General features: G+C 37.7%; 1 protein-coding gene across 4 annotated transcripts in view; it reads left to right on the top strand.

Annotated features, from left to right (window-relative positions):
* Nucleotides 1-19,300, top strand: part of ZNF277 (zinc finger protein 277) — a 104,160-nt gene that overhangs the window by 62,108 nt on the left and 22,752 nt on the right. For all 4 annotated transcript variants that reach the window (XM_059396550.1, XM_059396551.1, XM_059396553.1 and 1 more), the window contains 2 exons: nucleotides 1,607-1,695; nucleotides 2,074-2,156. In XM_059396550.1, coding sequence (XP_059252533.1) covers nucleotides 1,607-1,695; nucleotides 2,074-2,156 — 172 coding nt within the window. The remainder of the gene's footprint in view (nucleotides 1-1,606; nucleotides 1,696-2,073; nucleotides 2,157-19,300) is intronic.

Raw genomic sequence — 19,300 nt, 5'->3', positions numbered from 1 at the left:
GCAGTCTGCCCTCGGTGACCAGAGAAGAATGTTTCCGCCTTTTGTAGGTACTTTTCTTCTTTTCATCCCCATTGATGGCTCCAATACACACTTGCCTTCTGCATCTGACACTTCTAGTGTGGAAGCCAACAAGCTCACCATAGTTACGGTGAGGTTATGGTTTGAGGGTGAGCTGGAACCTCAGATACGTCATTTTTAGATCTCTTAAAATAAGGTCTTACACCATCTATAAGGAAAGAGTTCTCCCCTTATTTAACCATCCAGGTCAACAGTATGGTTGTACATAAGAAGGAAGAACTAAAACATGGTTCTATTTTCATATGTTACTCTTTTACTTCTTTTCCTTATATGTTCTAAACTCAGCCTTGTCATCTGTTTATATTTTTCTGTGTCACAGTTCTCTCTTTCTCTCAGACCTCTCCCCAAGCACTTTTTTTTTTCTTTTTTTTAAATACATGAACCCCTTTCTGTAGAGCACCATGAGGCTAGGACATTAATGTTAAGAAAAAGGGAAAGAAGAATTAAAAGGAGACAAAATAGTGAGAGTTGAAGGCTACTAAGAGAAACTTACAGGAATCTTTAAATGCTCTTCTACCTCTTAAAAATATTTCTTGTTAACCTACTATGTACAAAACACTGCTGGTTGCTCTACCAAGCCATTTAAAATGTCCAAATTTTTACTGTCTGTTACTAAATCTATTTCGATAAGTCCTATCCCCTTCAGGGGTTTTTCTTTCTCTAAGTTTTTTTGGCTGTTCTTTGTTGTTGTTGTTCTTTATGTATCAACCATATAGCCTGATAAACGGTCAGCTATAAAGTCAACCTTTCCATGTCTCTTCTCCCCATGAAGGAGGCTACCTTCTTGTCTTGGTACTATTTGATAAATGAGATTGCAATTGCCAATATAAATCTTGTTAGATAAACAGGAAGATGAACAGGTCATTGAATCCTGTCATCTTACTCCTTCTTTCATCAGACAGTGCAGATCCGAGTGTTAGGCTATACTTTAAAATTTACACACGGTCCTGCTTCTAACTCCACTCATTAGATATAATTGTAAGCTTGGCTATTTTTCAAAAAATCTGCCTCATTTCAGCCACAGAGTGCACATACAAAATTTTTCTATCTTGTCATATAGGTATTGAATTTAGACTGACATCTCATTGAATTTTTTTTTTTTTGCCTTCAGTTCTTTTTATGGGTAAGATAACCCCCCACTTTTCAATTTATTGGAAAATGTGTGATAAAGCCTATTTAATCATTGTTGCATTTTAAATTCACATAAACATAGATGTGATTTCAGAAAAACTTCATTATCAACTAAGAATAATTCATTTTAACTTCCCCATATGTCTGTTTATTGAATTTGGGGATAGTAAAGTTTAATCATGTCCACACCTTTACAGAGTAATTTCATTTCATTAAATATTTATTTCATATTTCTACAGTGCTCTACTGCATTTCCACTTACAAATTTTCTAGCAGTTCTCAGTCAACATTTGATTTATTGTTTTGGGATAATTAAATGGTCTTATAAAACCTTATCACTCTATAGTAAATAGAATATTGGGTCTTCTTACTATCCTTTGTTTTTGATTATTCTAAGGTACATTTTATATTGGAGGAAAAGGTTCACTGAACAGCCCATTACAGATTTTTGTAGTGTGATAAGAATCAATTCCACAGCTCCACTTGGTAAGTATACATCTTGGCTACCATTATTTTCCCTACAATCCAAAAATCCAAAGAAATAACCTTACTTCCTTAAATTAGATTTCTCTCACTTTCGTGGTAGCTAAAATTAAATTGCTCTCTTTATGTTGCCTAACTTCAGTATGGCTAAGCAGAACTATATGCCAGAAGAGAGATCCCAGTGGACATACATATATGTATGTTTTTTAAAGGAATAAATCCTTCTGGAGAAAAAATGATAAATACCATTTCTTATTTATTGTCCTCCCATCCAAGTACTAACCAGGCCGGACCCTGCTTAGCTTCCAAGATCAGAAGAGATCCGGTGGGTTCAGGGTGGTAGGGCCATAGACCTTATTTATTCTCCTAATCTCTCAACAGAAGAACAAGACAATTACTTTTTGTTATGTGACGTTTTACCAGAAGATCGACTACTTAGAGAAGAACTTCAGAAAGAGAGACTGGTAAGAATGGTTTTAGAGGATGAACAATGTTTTGGAAATACATGTAAAATCACTTTTGTTCTTTTTTGTTTGTTTTCACTTTTTACAGCGAAGAGGAGAAAACTTTCAAACATACACAACTTTCAAACATACACAAAAGAGGTAATACATAAAGATCTTAAAACAGAAGATAAGTATACACTTGATTGAAGATTAAAGCGTTCATGTTAAAAATGCAGTGAGAATTTTTTACTTTGTTTGGCTTCCTGGATTATCTCTAAAATAACAACAAAGCTTACACATTTTAGTGTAATTTTAGCTGCCTGGCACATGCTAGGGTTCAGCAGTCGTGGAAAAATGCCCTCAGCTAAAATTGAGTTGAATTAATTAACTTTTGTTTTCTCCTCTTCACTGGAATGTGCTATGCACTTCTTTTATACCCCTTTATGAATTAAGCATATGGTTTGTTCATAGTAGCCTTTCTTATTTTCAGCTTTAATCATAAGCAAGCTAATTTGAAACTCTCAGCATTTTTGGTCTTTAAAAAGGGTGACAACATATATAAGTATGAACATTTTTATTTTCATAATAAGTTGAACAGAAATTTGTTCTTTTTTTAAAGTTAATAATTTTATTTAAAAATCTACAGTTTTGGGACGCCTGGGTGGCTCAGTTGGTTAAGCAGCTGCCTTCGGCTCAGGTCATGATCCCAGCGTCCTGGGATCGAGTCCCACATCGGGCTCCTTGCTCAGCAGGGAGCCTGCTTCTCCCTCTGCCTCTGCCTGCCATTCTGTCTGCCTGTGCTCGCCCTCTCCCCCTCTCTCTCTCTCTGATAAATAAATAAAATCTTTAAAAAAAAAAAATCATTTCCCCCACCTCCATTTAAAGTAAAAAATAAATAAATAATTAAAAAAATAAAAATCTACAGTTTTCCATTATTTGTGATTTAACCTCAACTATTTTTTTTTTAAATATTTTATTTATTTATTTGACAGACAGAGATCACAAGTAGGCAGAGAGGCAGGCAGAGAGAGAGGAGGAAACAGGCTTCCTGCTGAGCAGAGAGCCCGATGCGGGGCTCGATCCCAGGGCCCTGGGATCATAACCTGAGCCGAAAGCAGAGGCTTTAACCCACTGAGCCACCCAGGCGCCCCTTAACCTCAACTATTACTTGAAAATGACTTATTCCTCCTTTAGTGGTTACCTTTAAATATTCCTTGTGTCTTTGGATTTGGCTAAATAATGTTATGACAGAGAGCTGTGATTTCATTGTTTTCTACTAAATTCTCAAGACATGGAAAAAGAAAATAATCCATCAGTGTCATAGGATTTAAGGAAGCCTCCTGAAGCACCTTATATTTTATAAACACGCCAAATGATTATTTCTCACACAGGGAGGAGAATGTTGATTTATATGTCAAAAAAGTTGTGCTTTTACTATGGCAACAAACGCAGTAAAGAAACGGGACTTCTAAAGTCTTTCTTCTTTCTCTATTGTAGTGTCTTAAGCAATCTACAAAACACGGATGAATTTGCAGTCTTTTGGAGGGGGAGGTTATTTGCTTGTACTTACTCATAATTTTTTATTGCTTTGGGTTTTCTCACTGTTGCTCACAGTGGCCTTAATCAAGAATGATCAAACTGACATAATCCTAGTGCCCCAAGGATTTCTTTATATCAAACCCTACTACTTCAGCCATTGCTATTACTCTATACACAGAATCTTTACTGTATGTCAGCAGATAGATACAGTCCCAGAAATATTACATCTCTAAAATTTAGGTGATCTTTTAAGATTCTGACACCCATTTCAGCATGTTTGTTTTCTTTTTCCCTAAACCACTGGCAATTCTCCAACACCAGCTGTGTGTCCTACAGTTCAACTCAATTCTGACACTATCTGCCCAGAGATAGTACCCAGTTCCACAGACTGAGGGCTCAGTCCCACAAAACTGCCCTACCGTTTGGATGCCAATTGCAAGTCCAGGTTGCTACCTGTGCTTCTGACCCATGGACTATAAATGAGAGGTTTCCGTGACCCCCACCTCCTTGGGTTTCATTAATTTGCCAGAGCAGCTCACTCTAGGCAACCAGTTTACTAACAACATTACCAGTTTACTACAAAGGATATCAAAAGAATATGAATCAATAGCAGATGCAGAGATACATACATGGGATGAGATCCCAAGCAAAGGAGTTTCTGTCCCTGTAGAGTTTGGGACCCGGCAAGACAGCACATGGTGACGTTCTGGTTCATCAACCTGGAAGCTCTCCAGAGCTTGTCCTTTTGGGATTTTTGTGGAGGCTTCATTACTGAGACATGACTGATTAATTCATTGGCCTTTGGTAACTGAACACTGTCAGTCTCTGTCCTCTCTCCTAGGTAGGAAGGGGGTTGCTGAAAATTGTAACCCTCTAATCACACAGTTGGCTCCACTGGCAGCATCCCTCACATCCTTAGGTTAGTTGTGTGCTTTCCAAAAGTCACTCATTAACATATCAAAAAACACTTTTTATAGCTCTGAACACTTAGGACTTTAGGAGCTATGTGCAAGGAAAAAGACCAAATGTGGGTTTCTTTTTCTTTTTTTTTTTTTTTTTTAAATTTATTTATTTATTTATTTTACAGAGAGAGATCACAAATAGACAGAGAGGCAGGCAGAGAGAGAGAGGGAAGCAGGCTCCCTGCCAAGCAGAGAGCCCAATGTGGGACTCAATCCCAGGACCCTGAGATCATGACCTGAGCCGAAGGCAGTGGCTTAACCCACTGAGCCACCCAGGTACCCCAAATGTGTGTTTCTTATTAAATCATATCATACCTTCTTACTAACTTTATAGTCTGACAAAGTGATAGATTTGATGAAAGTGAGTATTATGGCAGCTAAACAAAATGTGAAATATATATGTATATATTCTTGAATTCCTGCTTAACTAGATAATCATACAAAGGAAAAAATGCAAGGCATGGCTCCTGTGATAGGAGAGTATATAGACTCTAGAGGAAAAAGGCAAATATGTGTTCTTGTCTCAGTACTGGAGATGATAGAATATCTTATAGGGTTTGTGAAGATGAAGTAGATATTACATGTAATATACTTAGAACAGTATCTGCCACATAGAAAGCACTCAATAAAGGTTGCGAATAACAATGATAATACTGTATCCTAACAGTGAAATGGATTTGGGCAATTGGAGAGTTGTGAAAATGAGAGGGAAAAATGCATGTGGATCTAAGTATTCAAGATGTCAGGAAACTTGATTAAATCCAGTCTGGCTAAGGTAGAAAGATTTTTGGAGGAGGAGTAGGAGATGGATTTAGAGAGATGAGATGGAGCTAAGTTGTGGAACATTGACTTTTTAGTGATAAAGATCTATCGATGTCTCCCTATTGTCTATGGGAGTGAAGTGGAGAAAAGATGATAAATATAGCTGTGTAAAAATCCACTTAACGCTGACAACTCTGGCAAAGAGCAGAACAACGTGAAGACGTGGAAAGAAGCTAGCAGTTACTAAGAGCCACCCATATGCCATTCCTTGTCTTAGGTCCTTGCTTCACGTCAGCCCTCTGAAGTAGCTATTTAAATGCTGTTCTCTTCATGAGGAAACTCTGTCCTAGAAAGACTCTTTTGCCCAGGACCACATAGTGAACAAGAAGCAAGATGGGGCTTTAAACCAAATGTGTGCCTTTTAGAAGAGTGCCGTGCCAGTCTAGTAGTAAGTACTTAGCTTCCCGTATGCCTTACTCTTATTCTAGACTCTGGGAATTGCTCTGTTTTGGATGCTCAGCGTTTGACACATCTGTATAGGGAAGGGATTCAGGCTAGGATTGGAATTTAGGGAAAACAGGAGATTTACAATAGGCTGCTTCTGGGAATCATGGCAAGAGGATCAAACAAGGAAAGATTTGCCAAATAGCAGGAAGACAGGTTGAATTTGCAGTCAAGCATTTCATCAGTTTTATGCTCTAATCTATGGAAGCATGAAGTTGGTGTGGATGATGTTCATTTGCATTGATGACAAGATATCTCTCTTTTATGTATAATGAGTTCTACATTATCAGTAACAGGCATTTCCGGAAAGAAGTCCAGACAATCAAATGAAACAATTCTGAGCAAAAGCAATAGTATACCTTTTATCTTTCATCAAGGACAAAAACTTTTTCAGCCGCTTTCAAGAATATGAATTGGTGTACCATTCCTGAAAGGTGCTTTGTCATCATGTATTGGAACTTGGGAAGAGATTTATGCCCTTGGTCCTTGGTCCTTATTCTCCCTCTAAGAACTCGCAGGAGGGGAATCATAGACCCAGAGGGTTAAGTCACCCACTCTGCCACAGCTTGGTAGTTTTTTTCTTATTTGCCATTGTATTTTATCAAAGAATTTCTCTTCATCAGAGTTTCAATCTAGCTTCTGAAAAATGTAATTTAAACCAATTAAGTTACATTTTGATACTGGATATATAATGTAATCCATGTTTAAGTGAACTCAGTTCAAGTCCATGAGGGAGGGACGCTCAAACTGGAGAACTCACGTGGCATTTGTTCTTCCGATTTACATTAATGGTAACTCACATATGGATTATATTCTTTGATATTTCCCATCTCATTTGAAACTCTCAATAAAGCATTTAGTTAAATACTTCTGTATGATTTGAGTTCAAATTGACTTTGCCACTTCTTTAAATGTTCTTAAGTAGTACTCAATATATGCTAAGTTCATGTTGGTATTTCCCCCATTTTTTAAAAAATTCCTATTTCTATGTGAGTAGTTGGACAATATAGAATCTAAAGAATTCACTTCAGGTTACCATAGCAGATGTAAGGCTAGAACCATATTTCTTTTTCCATTTTCTTGTAGACCTCACTGGTTCCTTGTGACATTTGTGAGATTTGTGTGTGTTCCCAGTTTTCTTTTTGAAAAGCTTGATTCCTACTTAACACTTCTTTGATTTTTTTAATTTGTGCTCAGAAAGGAACTGCAGATTAGGAAAGATTCTCGAGAGTTTAATAGTTTGTATACCTTCTTTTCTTTAGCTTTCTTCTTTAAAATGTTCCCTTGGGTACTTCGGTGGTTCAGTCGGGTAAGGACCGTCAGACTAGTTTTTGCTTGGGTCATGATCTCAGGACCCGCATCAGGCTCCACGCTCAGGGACTCTCTGTCTCTCCCTCTGTCCCTTCCCACCCACCCCCCAACTCCCCACGCTCAAAGGAAAGAAAATCTTTCTAAAAAGAAATAAAAATGGGGGTGCTTGGGTGACTTAGGTCATGCCTTTGTCCTTTGGCTCAGGGGATCATGATCCCAGGGTCCTGGGATTGAGTCCCACATCAGGCTCCCAGCTCAGCAGAGTGTCTGCTTCTCCCTCTCAGTCTGTTGCTCCCCCTGTCGCACACACACAATCTCTCTCTCTCAAATAAATAAAATTTTTTTAAAAATAATTGTTGAAATAAACAAACAAACATGTTTCCTTGATCTCATCATTCTGCCTTAATATCCTCCAGTGGCCCTTTAGCCCCTTTTTTCTTCAATGGGTATGTATAAGTTTCTTAAGGTCATTCCCCCATCTAGACTGTGCACTCATGTCATAACTATTACCGCTACACTGAAGGCTCAAATATTGGTGCTGGTGCAGAGTAGGCAGTCAGAATAAATACCTGTTGATTGAGTTCATCTACAGCTTTCATCTTGGTTTACCTCTAAACCCCAAATCTAGGGCACCTGGGTGGCTCGCTCAGTTGGTTGAACGACTGCCTTCGGCTCAGGTTATTATCCCGGACTTCCAGGATCGAGTCCCGCATTGGGCTCCCAGCTCCTTGGGGAGTCTGCTTCTCCCTCTGACCTTCTCCTCTCTCATGCTCTCTCTCACTCATTCTCTCTAAAGTAAATAAATAAAATCTTTAAAAATTTTTTAAAAATTAAAAGAAAATTTTAAACCCCAAATCTAACTCTCCTTCCTTATACTAAACGTCTCCATATGGATTTCCAGTCAACACCTTAAGTTGAATGTGCCTAAAACTGAACTTATTGCTTTCTCGACTAAAATTTATGATTTGCCTGTTTGCTTATGTAATGGTACCACCATTACATTCTTCTGGTCACTCAATTTGGAGATTTCTAGGGTTATCTTTAACTCCTGTCAGTTCCGCTTCTGACCCCCATTTTCATACTTTTCTTTGTAATCTTCATAACTTTAATCTTACCTTGCCTGTGGACTCACCTCTCCAATCAATTGACATTGCCTCCAGAATTTTAATATTAATATAATTTAATATTTTAATATTAAAACATATAGCAGATAATTTTATTCTGCCAAAATCTGCAGTGTTCTTTATCATCTACATATTCTTAAGATTTTATGAGCTAAGCCTGCATTTCTGGTGTCTTTTATCTTTCAGTTACTCAGTGTTCAGTTTATTTAATAAATATTTATCTTATACCAGTGTTCTAAATGCTGTTGTTCTAGCAGTGGATGAAATGGGCCATACTTCCTGCCCTTGTAGAGAATGCAGTCTGGTGGAAACACTACTTGTCTCACATTTACTCAAATGTGTTAGGTACTTTCAGGACTCTGTTTCATCAACCAGGAATGCCACCCCACCATTCCACCTATATAAATAAAATACCCCTCAAGATATTGCTTAAATGCCACATTTGCCAAAAAAGCTTCCAGATGCCACCTGTAAGAATTAATAACGTCTTCAGAGTTCTCTTAATACACGATTTTATTTGGCTTTTCAATTACTGTTATTCAGAAATCTATCTTCATTGTTGGAATAAATGCCTCTTAAGGATTGCCCTGTTTACTTTGTATCTTCCCTGAACCTTCTTCATAAAGGTTTAACTTGAATTTTAATCCTCAAGTATTGGTGAGGTGGGTCAATAAAACTGTATAGTCAGATCTCCCTGATTGTTTTTTAGATCTCCCTGATTGTTAAAAGAGATATAAGATAGCAAGGCAGACATTTTAATCACTGGTTACACCTTAGTATTAAAAAGCACTAGTTTTTCAGTTGGCCCATGGGAAAAGATGTGGCATTCATAAGCTCTCAGTATAGAATTTTAATTAAATTGGGATAAGGAGAGATATCCATTTAACTGCCTAGAAGTTTCTCTTTTTTAAAAAATCACTATCGTATCACCTTAAGCAGTCATTCATGACAACTATAAATATTTTATGACAATTTTACATTTTTAAAAAAAAAAATGTTTTATTTTAACGCTACTTTATATATTCCACCTCCCCCACACACACAATCAAAACAACAACAAAATGAAATTGTGGTTCTCCTACTAAGATTTTTTTTTTCTTCCTGGCACATTTCTTTATATATTTTAGAGATTTTTAGTAAAAGATTAAATTATTTTCTATTAGTGTCTTCAAAGCAAAAAAGTCAGTTTACATGTATACCTTTCTGGCATAATTCCTACCCTTGTAGCATACTCCTTCTGATTGCATCTAGAACAACTTTCCCAAACATAATATGATATTTCCCATTGAACTTTAACATTGTTAACAACCAACAGAGATCAAGTTAGCTAAAATGACCACTGAGCAATTTTAGCCTTCAGATTAATGTTTCTATTTAGCAAATAAATATAAACCCAGTCTGAAATTATACTAAACTCAATCCTAAAGTTTACCACTCTGAACTCCTTTAACAGAACTTAAAAATTTACATACCATTTTTCATACATATTGGCTCTATGAAACCAGTAAGACAATTAAATTATTTCTGTTTAAATGGAAAAAACAAGGTCAAGATTGTTAGGAGAAGTGTTCAAGGTCACAGTTATATACTATATAAAATAATAAGGGAAGCATTCCAGACTCCTGCTATTTCCCAAACCCGGTGCACCATGCTTTTTTTCAGTTGTACCAAGATCCTTTATTTAGTTTGATCTTACTTCTCTTTTTTTTTTTTTTTTAAGATTTTATTTATTTGATAGACAGTGATCACAGGTAGGCAGAGAGGCAGGCAGAGAGGGAGAGAGGAGGAAGGAGGCTCCCTGCTGAGCAGAGAGCCCTATGGGGGCTCCATCCCAGGACCCTCAGATCATGACCCGAGCTGAAGGCAGAGGCTTTAACCCACTGAGCCACCCCACTGCCCCTGATCTTACTTCTGTAAGCAAAAGAGACATTTTCTAAATTGACCTTTGTTATAATGAATAAAAATGGATAAGTGGGAACATAGATATGTATGTAAATAAGTAATAGTGTTTCGTATCTACTGCTAAGATTTTTTTTAAGAAAATCTAATTTCGGACGCCTGGGTAGCTCAGTGGGTTAAGCCTCTGCCTTCGGTTCAGGTCATGATCTCAGGGTCCTGGGATCAAGTCCCACATCAGGCTCTCTACTCAGCAGGGAGCCTACTTCCCCCTCTCTCTCTGCCTGCCGCTCTGTCTACTTGTGATCTCTCTCTGTGTTTCAAATAAATGAAATCTAAAAAAAAAATCCCATTTCTTAGTTTATTATCTTAAGTCAGTGGTAGGTAGTAAATTCTTAATTCTTTGGACCTAAACTGCTTACATTTTCTTTTAAAACTTGAAGATAATATGTTTTCAGAGTTTTCCCTATTGTTAAAGAAACATAAAGGTGTATCTGACCTTGAGTTTATCCAAGAAAATGCTTCCTTAGGGAAGTTATACTGTACTGAGCCATGCCCTTGGTGCTCTCTCCTCTTCCAGTGTAAGAGGGGGGCATTTTGCAGTCTCCTGTAGGCACTTTTCCATTATTAAAATCCTCCTCTTCTCGCCTATGCTAGATTCCCTCATATCTTCGGTACAAATGAAAATTAGACTTTTCTAATTGGCATGTGTTTAATTCTTACAGTTCTTTTTCTTCTGTCCTTCTGCTTTTCTTTTTTTTTTTCAGTGTAATGGTCTGTTCCCTGTTAATGGTTACTTTTATGTAATTTTTTCTCTACTAGTTAATTCTGTCTCTTATCTCTTCCTTTCCCTTCAAAAAGCCACCTCATTGCGACTCCAAGAAGAAGAAAAATGCTTTCTGTCCTATGTAGCAAGCAGATGGTTGTTTCTGTTATCATTGCTGTTTCAGAAGGGGTGGGAGGTGCTGATGTCTTTTAAGAAGGTGGAATATTAGTCATATCAAACCTCGTGGATTTGTGGGAGTATATCATAAACCAGTTAAGAAATTTCTTTCTGGCTTTTTTGTTTTACTGTCTTGCTTTAGCCATTGACATGTCTTTTCTCATTAGTTTATTAAGATCCTTAATGTTATTGTCAAAGTTAACTTCATATCAGCTCTCATAAAATGTTGATTTATCTTAAGAAATGGTATTGTGTCATTGATAATCCTTGCATTAATACAGTTATTCCTGCCTCTACATGTGGATCTGTGTTTTTGTTTAAGCACACTAAATATATTGTATGGGTATATTACGAACATGAACTCAAAATGCCCAAGTCATCAGATTCTGGCAGACAGGTTAGTCTTTCCTGGGGCTATCTAGCACTTTTAGACACTTAAAAAGGAATTCTTTGGTGAATACATAGATTTTTACTTAACCCCTACTCAGAGGGCTTCTAAAATATTTAAGTAAGTTGCCGGCAAGTTCTGTTCTGAATGTGGTTGAAACTACGTCAGTATCTTTACACAAAATTAATTCATTTCCATTTTACTTTGTTAATCAGACTTGCTCTCCATTCCTTAAATTGGTGGAAGTTTTATTGAGCTTTCTTTAATTTCCTCATTTTGAGTTTTTACATTAGAGAAAGGAAGTGATAAGCCTTCACCATAACTCTGAGTGAGATCAAAATGAAAATACCATGCTTACTATAAGAAGATATGAGAAATGGCAGAAAGAACAAGAGAGGATGGTGTTATTTTTTATCCTTCCTGACTTTGAAACGATTTGAAGACCATTTCAATAGTTTATATAACGTTCACTCTTTCATTTTCATATAACTCCAGTAAATGAAATTTTCCAATACTTTCAAATTTATTTAGAATAAAAATCCTGGAGCTCTTACCAGGATCCCAAAGGGTCTGGTGCCTGTTTCTCTCCCCAACTTTGGTCACCATATCCAGCCACATGGCCATGTCTCTGTCTCCATTCCTTAGACACAAGCTCTTGCCAGCATCACTTGATGTTTGCACCTGCTATTGGCTCTGTTTGGAAGGCTGTTCTCCAAAATCTCATGGATTTTCTGAAGGGGAAGAGAAGAGTTTTTAGAAAAGCTGATATCTGAAGTAAGCCTCTAGAGTGGAGCTGCAGATAAATCAATGCTTTGAAAATGCTTTTGGGGAAAAAAAAATGCTTTTGGAAGAAAAAGACTTTTTATTTTATTTTATTTTATTTTATTTTATTTTATTTTATTTGACAGAGAGAGAGAGAAATCACAAGTAGGCAGAGAAAGAGGAGGAAGCAGGCTCCCCGCTGAGCAGAGGGCCCAATGCGGGGCTCAATCCCAGGACCCTGAGATCACGACCTGAGCCGAAGGCAAAGGGTTAACCCACTGAGCCACCCAGGTGCCCCAGTGACTGAAGAGTAATTCCAGTGACTGAAGTGACTTAAGAAGAATTGGTTTCTATAGAGAATTATTAACTTTAGCTATCAGTTACAAAGTAGACATTAAAACCTTAATATTCACTGATCAATTTATAAGAACTTTTTTCTCAGTGAGTGGGAAAGATTTAAATTCTGAATTACAGATTATGACCAAAAAGAAGGTGTAGTTCACAGTGCCCAGTATAATACCAAAACTTCAGTTAACCTTTGGGAAATTTTTGCTGAGTAAATGGCATTTGTTTTAGCCAGCTGGAATGTTCAAGTCACCTGTTTTCACCAAAAAACAATATAAAACCTTCTATGTGTTAATTTCAATTCATTTACTCCTTTGGGACAGTGCGGGTGTGGGGAACAGGAAATACCAAACAAACTTCTGTGGTTTCCTTTTTATGACCAAAAATAGGTGAGGTACCATTCTCCAGGACTTGATGTCAGTTTCTCAAAAGAGTGCCAGCCCAGAAGCTCCAGTGCTATAAGAGCTGCAAATGTTCACACTCTTAAAGAGAAAAGGCTGATCAGTGTTTCATCTGTATTAGGGGGCTTTGCCATTTGGTATGCAGTCTGGGTTCTGGTACTGTAACCAAGTCTCTTCAAAAGAAAGCTAGTACTTTGTGACTCATTTATATCAATAGTACAGACCCTTTTCTGCATCTAACATACTTTTTAATATTTATTACTTTTCTTTTAAACTTCCATTTTGTTGATGTTTTACTATTTTATTTTTTACCCTGAACTTATATTGATGGCTGAAAACAAGTAAATCTGAATTCTAAACTGTTCCAGGATTGATTCTTCTTCAAGGTTTTAACTCTATTAATATTCCTAAATGTTCATGCCACCATCTCTTTTCTTGAGGGGATGATCTTTTGTAACCCCTCATAGAAGTAAAAAATAAATGCACCCTGGACCTTTGCTGTCTCCTTTCCCTGCTGTCATCCCAACAGATTATGGCCAGACCTACTCCGTCTTTTAGAAAGAAAAACCATCCTTTCCATAAATTTCAAATGTCTTTATTATTTTTTTAGTATTTAAATCCTTTAATACCAGAATACATGCCTATAACTTGCTTCAATGTTCTAAGAAAAACTGTGTTGTAGAACTTGCTTGGCAAACTGCTGGTTAGGGTCTCCTGAGCCTGTCTTCATATCCAGCTCTTATACCACTGAACACTGTTGTATACTCAGAAAGAACTCAGGAATGATATTTTATTTCTCAGCATTTCTTGCCCTCTCCCTAGCAGCAGAAAACCAATGCTTTGTAGCAATGAAAGATTTGATCCTTCCCCCAGCAGCTTCTGGCTTTTGCTTTGAATGCTAAAGAAGGGTCCTAGAAATCAAGTGGGTTTTGTGCCTGCTCACTTGTGATGGGCTGTTGTTCATATTTCTTTCCCCTACTGCCAATCTTTCTCCTGAAAACTTAAAGGAAACCTGTAGAAAAGAAAGAGCTGGACCGTTTTGTGGCTAGGGTTCCACAGGGACTTACCCTTTAAAAATTCTGTAAAATTTAAGCTATTTTCTTTTTTCCTTTTCTCAAAGGGGAAATAATTTGTGTCTCTGTCCCTCCTGAGAGAGGTTTATCTCCTTTGGAATTCAGTTTGTCTTGTGTCTTGGGGCTTCAGATTTTTTCTTTTCCTTTAAAAAATAACAGCTTTATTTAGATATCATTCACAGAAATACAATTCACCCTTTTAAAGTGTACAATTCAGGGGTGCCTGCCTGGTCCAGTCAGTAGAGCAGGTAACTCTTGGTCTCAGGGTCGTGAGTTCGAACCCCATATTGGGTATAGAGATTACAAATAAATAAACGTAAAAAAAATTAAATGGCGTGCCTGGGTGCTTCAGTCTCTTAGCTGTTGGACTCTTGATTTCTGCTCACATGGGATCTCAGCACTGCAGGATCGGTCCTCACCTCTGGCTCGGTGCTCAGCAGGGAGTCTACTTGAGATTCCCTCCTTCTCCCTCTCCCTCCTCCCTGCTCCCCCTTCCCCTGCACTCATGCATGCATGCTCTCTCTCTCTAAAATCATAAATAAATCTAAAAACAAATAAAGTTAAAAATAATAAATTAAAAATAAATAAAATGTACAGTCCTGTGGTTACAAATATATAGATTTTTAGATTTAAAATAAGGAATGATTTTATTTTTCTTTCCTTTTTTGATTTTTCCAACTTTTTCTCATTATAAGGATATTCTCCATGACTTTTTTTTTTTTAAGATTTTGTTTTTAAGTAATCTCCACACCAGACATGGAACTCAAACCCCAAGATCAATATTCACATGCTCCTACCTACTGAGTCAACCAGGCTCCCCTCTGTGACTTTATTAATCCTCAGCAGGGTAGCAGAGCAGAACTCCTCCTCCTCCCTCTCCTTTATTTTAATTAATATCTTAGTGATTAAGTGCCACTTTGGGTTAAAGTAGATAGATGCTTTTCCTTTCGCAGAGTTCAAAGAGATACACGTATTTGTCTATTGAAAGGCATGGCTTGAAGAAACAATTGAATCAACTAACTAGTTGTCATAAATAAATTCTAAAACCTATACTTGTTTGGTACTCAATCTTCATCTTTTAACCAAGTTGTCAGCAATAAGTATAATAAATTGCTGTACTTAGTTATCTTGGAATATATTTTGCCAGAAGTTTGTCTTTGTGGAAATGTTAGCAGATTATGTCACTCATTGCTAGGTGTTATTGGGATAATTTTCTCACAATCCCCGACCTACCCATCCAATCAGGACTAGGCAACTGGTGACACCTTACTTAAAATTTAATCCATGCTAAAAATTGTGACCTGATTAATAAATACAACTTTAGAGACCAGTAGTTGGTGTTGGAAGGGTGAAATGGGGATTAAAAATGAATTTTTTTAGGGATTTTTTTGTCTAGTTTGTAGCTGTTCTCTTGAGTCATTTTGGCTAAGCATTAAATGACTTGCATGCAAGATCCAATCCATGTTTAGGACTCTGCAATTTCTATGACAGTATCAACCCACATGTCTCATTACCTTTTTTTTTTTTAAGATTTTATGTATTTATTTATTTGGCAGAGAGAGGGGGAGACCACACACAAGCGGGCAGAGTGGCAGGCAGAGTCAGAGAGAGAAACAGGCTCCCTGCCGAGCAAGGAGCCTCATGTGGGACTTGATCCCAGGACCCTGGGATCACAACCTGAGCCGAAGGCCGTGGCTTAACCTACTGAGCCACCCAGGCGTCCCTCCTGATTACCTTCTAAGGCCTGTGGCTCTACATCCAAGTGAGAGCTAGAAAAGCAGCATTCTAGGTGCTTTGCTGAAAAGACAAAATCCAGATTATTACCTTATAAAAACTGCATTCGGGGAACATTGTTTGAGTTGAGTAGTTTTTCTAGATAGTCTTAAACTTTCACCCTCCAGTGAGGAGGAAGCAGGCATCTATATTGTATCCCAACAACCTTCATCCAACCCCTCTGCACGTCACTGACTTTGGAATGTGCTTTGGCATGAGAGTAAACTTATTTTGAGGATCATTATGAGAAACAGTCCATGTTGTTTGGTCTATTTATTCTAATATTTTCTCCATTAAATCACATTGTATACTTATTATCAATAACTTCTAGCTCCCCAGAGCTAAGCCGGACTTCACAAAGCACAGTCTTCCACAAGACTGTCCTTATGTTAACACCAGCCACAAGTGGGGGTGGATTTCCAGGGCATCTTCTTTTCTGACCAGCTGGCTACAAATTGAGGGGTCCTACTGCCCCACAGCTCTAAGAACTCAGGAAAGCACTGCACTTAGGACTACAGTTTTGTTACAGAAAGAGATACAGATCAGAAGCAACAGGAGAGATACATGGGGGAAGGTCTGGCAAAGCCCTAAGCACAGTTTCCATCATCTCCAGGGATCTGTTGGCACATCTCCTGGCACATCAGTGTGTGACAGTGCAGAGTATTCCCAACTAGGACAGCTTACCTGAGCTTTGGTATCTAGGGTTTTTACCCAGATTTCATTAAGACTGATTGATTGAGTCATTGACCACAGAGTGGAACTCAACCACCACTTCCCTCTTTCTGAGGTAAGGCTGATAGCATGTGGCTCAAAGTCCTGAGCCACTAAGCATGCGGTGGGACTTTCTGGCATAGCAGCCTCCATCCTGAGTTCTCTCATTCACATTAGCTGTCAGGTGCTGTCAGAGGGCTCATCCTGAGTAAGACGGACACTCCAGCCGCTTAAGAAATGTCAAGGGTATAAAGGTTACCTCTGAGGAATAAGGGACAAAATCAGCACAAACCCCTGCTGGCTTGGTTTCCCTTTTCTAAGAAAACTGATAGCCAAATTTGGGGCCCACCCTTAGGTATGAATTTGTGCATATGTAGGCGTGTGTTATTTTTATTTTTTAACCTTCAGGTTATGTGCCCATCCTAATTTTTTCTTTCTTTTACTCTCATTTCTATGCCACATTGTTTCATAGCAGCCTGAAATAACTATTGGGCTAAGGCGGAAGTATAAATGAAATAATCCCAAAGACCTCAGAGAAAACCCATTGTCCCGAAAGTAGAAAGCAGGAGGACTAGGAGATCCTGCTGCCTTCCTTTGGAGGCTCTAGGCTACCGCTCTGACTTTACTAGGGACAACTTTTGTGTTCTCTGTTGAAGGAGCTTAGCTGGGCTCCTAAACTGAGATTGCCTGACAGGTTCTGCTCTGCCACTGCCCCCGGGGGCTGGATCGGGAAGGAACCTTCGGAGTGTGCTGTTTGCTCTCCTAGTCACTCATACAGCCATTCAGCTGGAAAGTCTGTTATGAATCTGAAATGTCAGTATCTAGAGAACATTTTTGGTATCTATAATTAATAACATCAGCCTTAGTTTTACTTCCTGACTGTAACATAAGCTATCTCCATTGGTTATGTCATTCTAAGCATCAGCTTCTGCTTTCCTGTACACAAATACTTAACTGAATTGAGATTTTTCTAAATTGCTTTTTCCTAAATTGGCTGATTTTGTAACTTTCAGCCTAACTCACATTTTCATTTTCTACCTATATATGTCAATCCCCTCTGACTATTGAGGGCCATCTGCTCTATCTGCTATTTCATTAATGTTTCCTCTGCCTTCAGCTTATGAATAAAGATGAAAGACTCTGCACTGACCCCTTTCCTGCCATTCTTGACATTTTAAACCAATTAGACAAAAATACAGCTTGTTATTATGACTCTTTGCCTAATACATAAGCTGATCTTATATTCTTATAACTGTGGTCTTTATCCAAGCCTATTTTGTAATGAAAATTTTTTCTGATTTCATCAGATAAGTTTGAGAAGTTCAAACATATAACATCTGTGACATTCTCTTCATCCTTCCATTCTGGAAATCCGTGAATAAAATCGACTATGTGTACCCAGCATGGGATTTTTTTTTTTTTTTTTTTTTTTAGAAAAATAAAACCACAAAGCTAGTAGGCTTTGATTTGCACATCTTTGTGATGCTTGCTGTGGATTATCTGTTAATATTATACTTTTTTGTTTGAAAGTTAGATAAAGTATATGCTAGAACTAATCATATACCAAGCTTTACAAAAGAAAAAGGAAAGAAAGAGAAAAGAAAAACTATTTTTTCTTAATTAACCCTCTTCTTTCTGCTTATTTCATTTACATAAGACTTCTCTTATTTTAAAATTATCAAGTCTAGGAAGAGCAGAGAATCCAAATAAAGCTAGTCTTTGTTAGACTTGTTGATATGAAAATGAGAAAAGTCTTAAGCAAATAAAATAAACAGAAAGCAGAGGCAGAGCAACAAATGGTTTAAGTAGCTCCCCTTGGAAGAAGGTCTGGAAAGGAGTTCAAAAAGCATTTGTTGAGGGGGGGTGGGGGAGTGTGTGCCATAGACAAAAGGCAGATCTTAATGGAATGAACTGGGGTAAAAATTAAAGGAGTTGTATGGAACCTGCTAGGGCATCTCTGAGCCTAGAGTACAAGGGCATTCTGGAATCTTCATCTCTTACTATGGTTGTCAGTTGTGCAGATGAACTTAGCTGAGAGTCCTCAGTACCCGCCATCACTGTAGGAGAGAGGTTCCAGAACAGAACAGCCTGGTTTTAGTTACTTGCCATTACAGTGACTTTTCTTATTGTCCAGTCTATCCCATGCTGCCTCAAATATACCAAAGTGTAAATTAGGCTCTCCTAAGAAGAATCAATTTATGTTTCTAATGTTTCCACTCGAGTTTTGCAATTCAGGGTCAGTTGATAAAACTTATATTTGGCCAAAGAAAACCTTAAATGGTGTAGTATCCCTCTGGTTTAGACTCACAAATCTTTTGTGTTTGTGCTGAGCCAAAACCAAGGAGACAACAAAGTTGAGTGAGATTTTTCTTTAGCCAAATTGGGTTATATCATCACAAACTTGAGAAGTACGAGCCAGAATGGTGACTTTTAATGAGCACTGAGTCTTGTGGACTGAAAACAGGAATAGGCAGAGAAAGTACATGTACGGCCCCGGCCTTACTGTAGTGATAGGGTTCTTTATCAAAAGCTTTATTAGGGTTTTTGTTTTTTCTGCTAACGAAGTTGTTGATATAGTGCTTGGAAATGTGTTTTCTTTTTTTTCTTTCTTTCTTTTTTTTTAAATTTTAGTCAAACCAGGCATATTTAGAAAAGTTCAGTTTCCTTT

Source organism: Mustela nigripes, chromosome 4 (genome assembly GCF_022355385.1).
Source record: "Mustela nigripes isolate SB6536 chromosome 4, MUSNIG.SB6536, whole genome shotgun sequence".
In the NCBI taxonomy this organism is placed as follows: Eukaryota; Metazoa; Chordata; class Mammalia; order Carnivora; family Mustelidae; genus Mustela; species Mustela nigripes.
This window is presented reverse-complemented; position numbering and strand designations above follow the sequence as displayed.